General features: G+C 35.3%; 1 protein-coding gene across 1 annotated transcript; it reads right to left on the bottom strand.

Moving 5' to 3' along the window:
* Window positions 1-1,709: 1,709 nt before the first annotated feature.
* Window positions 1,710-10,481, bottom strand: SKS3 (SKU5 similar 3). Its single transcript, XM_059578191.2, has 10 exons — window positions 10,291-10,481; window positions 9,944-10,177; window positions 7,062-7,171; window positions 6,712-6,982; window positions 6,475-6,613; window positions 4,674-5,037; window positions 3,898-4,263; window positions 3,729-3,807; window positions 2,390-2,586; window positions 1,710-2,174 (listed from the first exon to the last, which is right to left on the bottom strand). Exons 2-10 carry the CDS (start codon window positions 10,076-10,078, stop codon window positions 2,066-2,068), a joined length of 1,770 nt encoding a protein of 589 aa, XP_059434174.1. The 5' UTR covers window positions 10,079-10,177; window positions 10,291-10,481; the 3' UTR covers window positions 1,710-2,065.
* Window positions 10,482-11,225: the final 744 nt, after the last annotated feature.

Genomic DNA, 11,225 nt, shown 5'->3' on the forward strand with positions numbered 1-11,225 from the left:
AAACAAACTTTTAGTCAATTTTAAGGGTCAATTTCGCAAATGCAAACGCAAAGCAAGCGAGAAGTAAATGTGGTGATTGGACGTTATTTTGCAAGTATTGATTAAGTTGATGAATTACTTTTATTGAGATTTTGTTTTTGGTGGTGGCGTACTAGAATATTTCCAAAACAAAAACGACAAGCGTAGAGAGAGCTCATTATAAAGAAAACAATGGACACCACGTGTTTGTTTCATTTTAGCGACACCACGTGGTGATATGTCATTGTTCAACTAAAAGATTAAAACAAAAGAGAAAAGCCGGATATTTTGGTGCTTTTATGAGAGAGAGACAGAGGAAGTTGGGGAGGAATAGATCGAGCATGATGTGTGACGACGCCGTTGGAGGCAAGTGTGTTTGGCATGTTGAATAAGTAATGTGAGAGAGTTTATATTAAAAGAAAATATAATTAACTTTTGTAAGAATTTTGTACAATTTTTTTTTTAAAAAAAAATCCTTTTCAATGAGAGAAAGACACATCAGCTTGAAATATCAAATATGATATTTCAATTTATGATAAAACCCCTAATCCCCATTAAAGACCCACCAGGCCACCACCCTCTCCTCTGTCAAAATGCCACCGCTCTCTGTTCCTCTGCCGGGCGCCACCATAAAAAACAACCCATTTACTCAACATTTCAACCAAACCCAATTACTCTTTTGTGTTATATCCATGTAGTTTTCTCCTATGTATTCTCTTATTTCTTCTTCTTTGTAGCCCCTCCCCTTCTCTTGTATTGCTCATAGAATACAAGTAGCCCCTAAACCCTATATGTATATACAAACAACTAGGCTTATGTTAAGTGCCCATAATTTATGGACATTTAAAAAAAAAATATTGATCCATAGTTTATGAGCACTCCACACCAGCCCAATTGATCAGGAGTTATATAAAGCTGAGTTTGTAGCATTGCTCATATATATATATATATATATATATAGAGAGAGAGAGAGAGAGGAAATTATGGTACACGCCATTTGCAATCATCCCCAAACTTAAAAATTAACAACGGACCCTCTTAATCGATCAGGTACTCTTAGTTTGCCCTCTCTATAGAAGCATATAACAAGAGTAATGCTATATACCACAACTATTCAACAATGATAACCTGAGAGTTCCAACCAATCACTAGATCAATATTTTTGAAAAAAAAAAAAATCCAAAGATTGATTGGGACTTACACATTATCATTGTAGAATAATTGTGATATATAGCATTACTCATATGTAAAATATATAAAGTACGAAAGAAAACAAGAATTAGGGCTATATCTTGTTTCAGCTCTAACAATTCCATCTCGATCCGTCTACCAAAACAACCAGAAATGTTTTTAAAAAAAGTAGGCATACGATGTACAAAAAGTTCATGCGACAATATTAAATTATGTATAATTATTTTACAATGTGTGGTATTTATAGAGAAATTTAGATATGGTAAACAAGGGAAGGTAAACCAAATACAGTAGGAGATTAATGATAGACAGAAGAAAACTAAATCATAGCTAACCATGGAAATTATTCTAACACCCTATCAACATTTGCTGTTAACTATTTGAAACAATATTTCTGTACTAGCTTTATTGACAGTATATATATATATATATATATATATATGCTTTTCAAATCATTTTATACCCAAAATATGTTTCAGAAGTAAAAAAAACATAGAACAAGGAATAGCAATTTTTTGTTTCCTTTTCTTATGCTTCTTTTGCTTATGCAACTACAATATCATTACCATGTCTTTGCTCTTTGGTACACAAAAAATATGCTCATCTATCAATTACACCACAATACTTCCTAAACACAACGTTGTGTTTAAATTACAATGATACAAGTTACAGTTACAATGTTACATACTTTCACCGAGGGAATATTCTACACTCCTTTTACTCATTTTCCTTTCCCATGGAAACAGATAAAACCTCTATATTTTGCATTCCACTATTTCCTCAAACTACCAATCAAATAATTTTTTTTTCGATTAGTTGAAACATATAGCTTGCTTATCATACAGCCACAACTTGATTACCTGATGGAAATTCCAACTAAAGCCATCAATAATACAACCAATATTCTTCTACGTGAATCGGATAAAGATGGTGCACTGGAGAACTTGACTCTCTGAGCCTGATCACTGCAGAAGAAAGAAACAAACATGAACTCCTAGTAAAGATGACAAAAGGGGTTTGTAGTGTTGAAGATCTATATAATAATAAAGAAATAGGAAGTAACTTTCCAGCATCATTCATTTCAAAAGCAAGGGTAAATCTGAAAAGGGTTTTGGCATTTGGATATCCACTGACCAAAAATAGTATATTAGACAGGATATAGTTGTGTTTGACTTCTTACCCTTGTAAGGATGAAAGTAAGCCACAGTATATGGTATTCTCAGGCAAAGGAGCCTCAGTGTTGTCATTCTCCGGGTTTATAACATTCATGTAAACTTCTTGTCCCAGATACCATGAGTTGAGATTCTCCGCTCGAAGGTTCCAAATGCCAGAATTGTCAAGAGAAACTAAAATGGCTGTCCAAGCTCCAGGAAAGACCTGTACTCAAGTGAGAAATAAGTAGTTATTCAACACAATCTCTCATTATTTTTTTCCTTTTATTTTATGTTTTCTTTCTTTCTTTATTGTTTATAGCTCATCAATTATCAACAACAAATCAAACCTAAACATAATAAATTTTTTTGTTCTGGGTGCATGTAGCACAAGTACTTCAATAACAGCCACTAAGAAAGTAACTAAAAAGCTTTCACATATAAGCTTGAAAGCCGCAAAAGCTCCCAGGTTAAAGGATAGATCCGTGCAATGAAATTACGGAAATGAGTATCTACTTATTTTCCATTTAAAATTATGCGTTCCCATCCAAAACATATCCGTGCAATGAAATTATGGAAATGAGTATCTACTTATTTTCCATTTAAAATTATGCGTTCCCATCCAAAACATATCATATAAATGAAAAGGTTGAAGGGAGTCTGAGAATTAACCCAAAAGTACATAAGCAACCATGGCAAATAAACTCCTAATTTGTCATTGATCACCATGTGAGCATCCTTTTTAGTGTCAAATCAATTATTTGATTTTGAAAATGTTTTGATTAAAATGTGTACTGTCATCTATGATGATTCTTTTTGATTTTTTTCAAAATTCTGGGTGTATGCAAAATTCCTTATTATCTATGATGATGGATTTCTCCGGCCACTAGATTCCGGTATGCAACTTAAGGTATCTTATTATGGCTTAGTGCGAAATTTGCTTAAAGTTCGCTATTGAAGTGGTACCTGACAAATGCAACAGCACCTATCTCAGGAAGAAGTTAATAGTGCTCATTTATTAGATTTTGAGAGAAGATCTTCTCAGCATGTAAAAACTTGCAAGGCATTGCATTTTATTTCATTTTGACAACATGCCTAGTAAAGGGTCCTAGTATCTGGGAGCATCACAAATCCACAAGCACTTAGAACCACTCTGAAATTCTTCGATACATATATTTAAAAGAAAATTAGCATCCATACAGATTGTAGAACTCTTTGGCTTTTAAAATAAACTCTAGTTTTCTTTTTCATAAAATTGATCTTGTATGCCTTTCTTATCATTGTCTATTCTATCCCTTGTAGCAAAAACTTCTTAACCAATTGATTTATACAAAAGCAATTAGGGTCAAGATTATTAGATGGGCATACCTGTGTAGTGCTGCGAGCAACGCCATCCCATTTGTTATAAGTGCCTCTGCTATTCTCCGTCCACACTCCAAAATCCATACTACAGTTCAAATGGAAAATTGTCCAAATCAATTTTTGAATTCCACAAATTAGAATCACTCAGCCGATAATATCATAGCTAAAGGCTCACCCCACAACAAAGAATGCATAGCCATCCATGTGGTAGCTCTGGACAGTGGTATCATTGTTTTGAAAGATGATTTCCATAAATCCTTTGAAAGTACCATTAATTAGAGATGTATCAAATTTGGGAGGTCTGTTCATCAATCTGTTTGGGAAATCTAGCTTGTACACCCCTGGAATGTTGAACTGGTGGGCAAGCTTCAGGGGTGTTGAAGGTGGTAAGTATGAAATACCATTGAGGGTAGTACGCCACTTTCCATCAATAAGCTCTGGAGGTCTATTGAGGATCACATATACTTCTGTGACAGTAATTTGACCATATCTGAAAGATCCCTGAGGGTTTGGACGAGCAGCACCAGCAGAGACGTTCCATCTGGAAAATGCACCACCGGGACAAGAATGTAAAATAGTCAGCCCAGCATCCATGATTACCTACGCAACCCACTAACAGAACAACAATGTTGCAAATATTTGACTTCAAGGAGAGCAAACACGAAACCGAGCAAAATAATAAAACCCTTCTTTAGTGTCTGTTCTAGTTTTGTTTGCTTCCCTTCAGATGAAACTGTTAGTTATAAGCAGTTGAAAAGATAAATTTATCCCAGATCATAAAAATTATTAATATACAGAAAGGGATGAAGCCATCTTTTCAACCACACACATTCATGCATAGGAAATGCTACTTATTAATGAAAGACTGAGAATCTTCTTGAGGTCTAGAATATGTCCTTTCAGGATATTTATATCAACAATCCAAAGAGAGATAAAAACTTAAACTACAACCTTATGGATCTTGCTTGATTCATTGAGAAATAAGTGTCGTATTCATTAGGAAGATCAGGAAGAGGACCTGAAGCAGGTCCTAGAGAATTGGAGTAGCGCAAGATGGCAACTCCAGTAGCTCTAACCCAAGCAGATGAATTGACAAACCGAGAAGTTGCAACAATGTAGTAGTCATGGCTAGCATTTTGATCCATTGTGACCAAGAATGAGTATGACTGACCCACGTGAATATCCATGTTTGTGTAGTTCTGCTGAACTGTGTAAGATCCTTCAGTCTCCACAAGAATTAAGTTATGATCTTGTATTCTGAAATTCAAGCTAGTTGAAATACCAACATTGTGCACCCTGAGGCGGTATGTTTTTCCTGTAGCAAATTAAATTGAAAACATTCGGCTATCAGTAAAACTGCAACAAAGAGAAACTGAATAGATACAGCATGTTAGCAGAACATTGTACACGTAAAAACCACCATGAGGGTGATCAATTACAATATATTGCAGTTGTCATGTTCTTGGGAAGAAAACCTACAAGAGTTTATTTAGAACTACTACGAAAGGGAGCCCTTGCAGGTTCAAATACCTCACCTATCAGGATAGAGAAGTAGTATACCTCACAAATTTCTTTTGAGCATACATGAGATTCTCATGAAAATGAGATAATTTCCATTCTGCTATCATAATATTTGAAGGCACACAAACATCCCCTTGAAAGGGTTGGCCAAACAAGCTTGATAAGACAGAGAGCATGCACAAAAGGAAAAAAGAAAGAAAGTTCCAAGCGTAATTTCAGAAGTTCTGGAAAGTAATTCGGACATCTTTCAAATTCTATACAATGCAAAAGAATGATTTGAATCTCAGAACATTTAAGCTTGCCTTAACAAACAACAAACAGATTTGAATGGTATTTTTGAATGTCATACAAAATTCAAATGAATGTATTGCCTTTCAGCAAACACTCAAAAAGGAAACCATATCCTAGAATGAGGCCAAATATATAATGGAGATGATGCACCTATAGAGCATCTTGCAATTAAATACTATCATTGCAGGAAGAAGAAGGGGCCCCCATGATCCAAATTCCTATGCCATTTTTCTTTCTTCTGAAATCTTATTTGTATACTTTTTGCTTCATTTCTTAAGTGGTTAGAATATTTATAAGTCAAAGAATTATTTGTGGATTAAAAAGTACAGAAAAGGAGTTTATGCATATCAGTTTTTAGTGTTTTGAGTTGCCGAGCTCTGCAAGCTGTCTAGGGTCTTGAACGTATCTTATCGCTTTTGCTACTTTTTTTTTTTTTTTTTCTCATTAATTAATTGCAGTTGCTTTTTTTAAAAAAACATTTTTTGGGGGGAACACTTGTGTGGGGATGAATATGTAGATATCATATTTCCCTAGTTATTGCTGGTTAGGTAGCTTCTGCTCTATATTTCATGTGTACATGGGGGCACCTTACGCTTTTAATGATATCTCAATTACTTACAAAAAAAAAAAAAAGTTGTTTCCTCTTGCTGCATCAAAAGGGGTTTGGTCAAACTAGCACTTCCAGCATTCAACCATCATTATGAGAGAGCTGCCATTTTCCATAATCGCAGAAATCATAACAATGGATTTTTATAACTTTACCTGCTATTAACACAAACTGGAGTCATTAAATTTGGGACAGCTAGATCTGCCCTACATAAAATTGTAAATCAGTATACTCTTGGAATATGTGTTTAGATAAATTTTAGATAGTTCCAAAAACTAGTTCATTTGAGCATGTTAATGCTACTTAATCAGCACAAACATTGCAAGAAGTTACCTGGATCAACATTTATTATCTGGTAAGCAATACCATCTGGAACAACCGCGTCATCAAAGCGATAGGGACCCAGTCCATTTATAAGGATACCGTCAGGAGCTCCAAGGTCGATTCCTTTTTCAACATCCTTCCTTAGTTCCTGTTTCCCCATAAGCATTGTTCAATAAGGAAATCAATAAAAGTAACTAGTTTTCACTAGTCACCACAGTCAGTGAGCCAAACAAGATTTACACCGACCTTATGACTCTTAGTATACCAGTCACTAATGAAGATTGTAATATCTCCATCTGGCATCCCGAATGGTACTGCAATCACTTCTCTGTTGTTTATGACGATTCCTCCATATCCACCCGCAGCTCTTTGGAAGCCTAGGGAAGGGAAGTAAAAGAAGCTCCCAATCTGATCTTTGACCTGAAACTGATATGTCCAGTTCCAACCAGAAGGAATTGGACAATTCGTCCCTGAAACACCATCTTGCCAAGAGTTCTTCCTATGTTGTATGCCATTCCTGCATTAAACGAAGCAATGTTAAAATTAATAAATCAAATGTGCTAATTTTTCTTACTCTTGAGGAAAATGTATATTACCATGTAAGAAGCAATGGTTCATCAAGGTCATTCTTGACATTTACAACAACATTCCAATTTGTAGTGACATTGAGAACCGGTCCTGGAAATTGCCCATTAATCGCAATCACCTGAAATTATTGGTACAAATTAATTGGCATGGGCGAAGCAGCCAAAAGATTTAAGAACTTTTTGGTATATAAACTACCAACATATAGATAGTTACCAAAATAAATAGAAGTAGAATATCACAGCTAAAAAGATAAACAAAAACTTTTGATTCCAAAACTAGGATCAGTATGAGAAAGAAATAAGGGGTAAAAAAATAACAAGATTGGCCATGCTTAAGTAGCCAGCAGGTAAACCTCATTTCCATACCAAACCTTTGCCCAATCATTCATAACTCATGGCCCAGGTGAAACAGGAAGTACAGAGGGCAAGACACAATTGTCATGTTACAGCATATTTGAAGAAGCACGAGTCAGTAACACAAATTTATAGGGAATTGAAAGCTAATGGGTAGAACAAGAATAAATCCCTAGAAGTAACATAAAAAAGTAGCGAAAATCACATGGCAGGAAGAATAGTACCAAACAATGGATTAAGAAAAGGTGCCCATCACTAGAGTCAATCTCCAGATGTTAAGCAGATTTTGGAAATTTACAAAGGCAATATTTATTATCACAAGTATAAATTTCTCATTTTTTGTTCAACGACCTATTGTAGCACTTTTCACGTCTAATACCATAAAATGTGAGATGAGTGGTACCAGTTTCACATGAGAAAAATGTGATGTAAAATCTTTTAATACAAGAAGGTTAAAGGATTGAGATAAATTGAAAAACTTATTCATATGGCTGTTACATGCTTCATGATTAGATTACTCAATAATAGGATCACAATTACTACAGTCTATAATTCGATACTAGTATCTAAGCCTACAAATTGGCTCGCGTAGATCGTGACTGTTTTGAGACGAAATTAGTTCAAACTTATTCTGTTCAGTATGGATTTTATCCCATCTATACGGTACAGAAACTCAGGAAACAAGTGGTTCACAGATTTCTAAAGAAAAATGTTACTTGATTCAGCTTCAGAGTCTAGGTAGCCAGTGATGAAAGCAACATCAACAACAATAATACTCAAGTAAGTTTGCATGATTGAGGAACTGGGAATACACATGTTGGCCTTACGGTTGACCCCAAAAAACAAAACAAAGAAATTGTCAAATGTCGAGCTACTGGCAAACAAGATTGTATATGGACAATACAGACTTTTTAAGATTCAAACTCTACTTAGACTTTTATACAATTTTTTTAATTGAATAAAAAAGCTTCTACTTCAAAGCAATGAATTTTAACAAAAAGTCTGATAAGGCTGTTACTGGGGGGAAAAAAAAGGTTCTAATTCTAGGAATTCAACACAATGGAGGTAGAGTTCTGGAAAGTTTAGATAAATCCGTCTTCTCTAAAGTGAGTAATGGTAATGCAAATTTCTATCTTTACTTCATTAATGGCCTAAGTCTTACAAGATTTACAAGTAGGAACTTTTTAAAGTTAAATTACTACATAACTTTTCAATATAATCCCTATAAATGATTTTTGTGTAGTCCCTGTCATAATATTAATTAAATAATTAAATCAATAATTTTTTATTAGCTTAACATTTTAAGACAATTGATGATTTAATATGGTAACAAAGGTCTTGAAATTAAACTTGTCTCCATCATTTACCTTTCATTTTAATAAAATATTTGGGGTAATTACTTTTTTCCCCCATCAACTACAACACATTGTCACTTTATCCTCATGAACTGACAACTCTACTGCCCGACCTTATCAAACTACCATTTTGTGTCCAAAAACCCCATTCTGTCAGTCAAAGGCGTTAACTCAGACGGTCAACCCGTCACGTACGTCCCACATGCCATCTTAAAATTTTCTATCCCACTTTTGTCACAGTAGGGTTGTTAGTTCATGGGAGCAAAGTGACAATGCGTTGTAGTTGATGGGAGAAAAATGTGGGATAGAAAATTTCAAGATGGCATGTGGGACGTACGTGACGGGTTGACCGTCTGAGTTAACGCCTTTGACTGACGAAATAGAGGTTTTGAGCACAAAATGGTAGTTTGATAGGGTCGGACAGTAGGGCTGTCAGTTCATGGGAGTAAAGTGACAATGCATTATAGTTGCTGGGGGGAAAAGGCAATTACCCCCAAGTATTTTACATAATAGGCCTCATTTATTAAGGAGAGTTTAAGTCCACACCCGAAGTGAAGGAATCGTTTAGAATATTAGTTAAATAATTATGTTGGGGAGAGAAACACAAGGGAAGTCAAAAAAGAGTAAATTAATATACATATTAGGACACCACTTCTAGCCCAAAAGCCTAAGCTAATGAGCTTGGGTCCACTTACGTATATTAACCACTCTTTTTCTTTATACTTTCTTAATGTAGGACACAAACCTTACAAGTGTAGCCAAAGCTAACCATGGACTCTCATACCAATTGTTGGTGAGAGAAACACCAAGAAAAGTCAATCAAGATTCAAGAGTAAATTAATATACATATTAGACACTACTTTTATACTTTTAACCCCAAAGTCTAAGCTAATGAGCTTGGGTCTTGTTACGTACATTAACCAAATATACGTAATTAAATCAATAATTTACTATCTGCTTAAATTTTTGGTACAAATCATGATTTACCGAATCAAAATTTACTAGAAAGTAAGCAACTAGTGTCCAACAAACTAATTACATGAGCATTACTTGAAATCTAACGTGAACTACTACTAAACAGTGTCCATCTAGTGCTAAGAATCAGAGTGACAAAACGTGAAGTATAGATACGAGATCAACAAGTAAGAAGAGAATTGAAGAGAATGGGAGTGAAGAAATAACCCGTTGTTTAGCTCCAAGCGGGGAGGCAGTGATGTAGGAGACAGTCCAATCAAAGAACGCAAAAGGGTCACCCGCCAAAGCAGCAGTTGAGAAGCAGAAGAGAAGGATAACAAAGAAGAAGGAAGAGGCTGGCATTGGATTCCGATTCTTCTTGTGTTACTACTCTTCTTTATTTCTTTTCTTTTCTTTTCTGGGTGTCTTCTGTTTTCTTAATTTCTTTCCTCTACTTCTTTACTGAAAAAGAGAAAGAAAGAGAAAGAGAGAATTGGGTGGGTGGGATTTGCCGGTAGAGTAAAGAATGGCAGTAGCATATCATCTTGACAGAGAGAGAGAGAGAGAGTTCTCACGTGGGTTCTGGAAGGGAAACAACTCGGGCCGTCAGAGGTGCCTGTTGGGCAGTATGATGGGTCCCATTTGTTGCCGTTCATGGAGATTTGAGCCAGAGCTATGGTGTTTTCCACGACTTTTCAAATCAGAAATCAAATTGCGGGCCAATAAAGCGTGTAAAATCGATTTGGGAAAGTTGGGTAATTTGGCGGTGGCATATCTTTTTGACCCCAATGCTTCCTCGTTACCATGATAGTACAATTACTAAATAATCTATGGCATCTCTCTACGAGGATAATTATTAGCTCTTAGAATCTTGTCTACAAGAAAATTGTAGGCCCTCATCAATTCTCAAACGACTATTAATGCAAACCAACAAAGAAAATCATGTTTTATTGATGTCATGTTAGACAAAGAATCTCTCACATAAAATGGTCACACTGCCTCATAATCAAGTACGCGCATTCTCTACCATCAAGGGTGGTGGCTTAATAACTTAAAAAAATTTGTAAGTGGTTAAGTAAGAATTAAGGTGTGTGTTCAAATCTTCGTAATAGAGAATTTTTATGCCTGATTATTATAAATCACCTTGATTATCATTGATACTTTAGTAGAACAAGCAGTTAAACTATGGTTCGGTTGCTCTTTAGGGTGCGTCTGCGATTTTTGTTGTGTAGGTTCCTCCTCAGCAGTCCGCAAGTTGGTAAAAAAAAAAAAAAAAGAAAAAAAAAGGGGTACACACATTCTCTATTTCTCTCTTTCTATTCAATTTTCTTCAAAAAAAAAAAAAAGATGGCTCCCCGTCAGTCTTTCACCCAACCGACGTCACCTGATATTCTTCCCTTATTTTTCAGGTGGACCGTTGGTAGTTAGTCGTCCTAAAATTTTCTTAAGTTGTTAAATGTCATGCCTATTTATTTGATAAGGATAAATGTTTTTGTACGTTTGAGTCCAC

The sequence above is a fragment of the Corylus avellana genome, chromosome 2 (assembly GCF_965113065.1).
Source record: "Corylus avellana chromosome 2, dhCorAvel1.hap1.2, whole genome shotgun sequence".
NCBI lineage: Eukaryota > Viridiplantae > Streptophyta > Magnoliopsida > Fagales > Betulaceae > Corylus > Corylus avellana.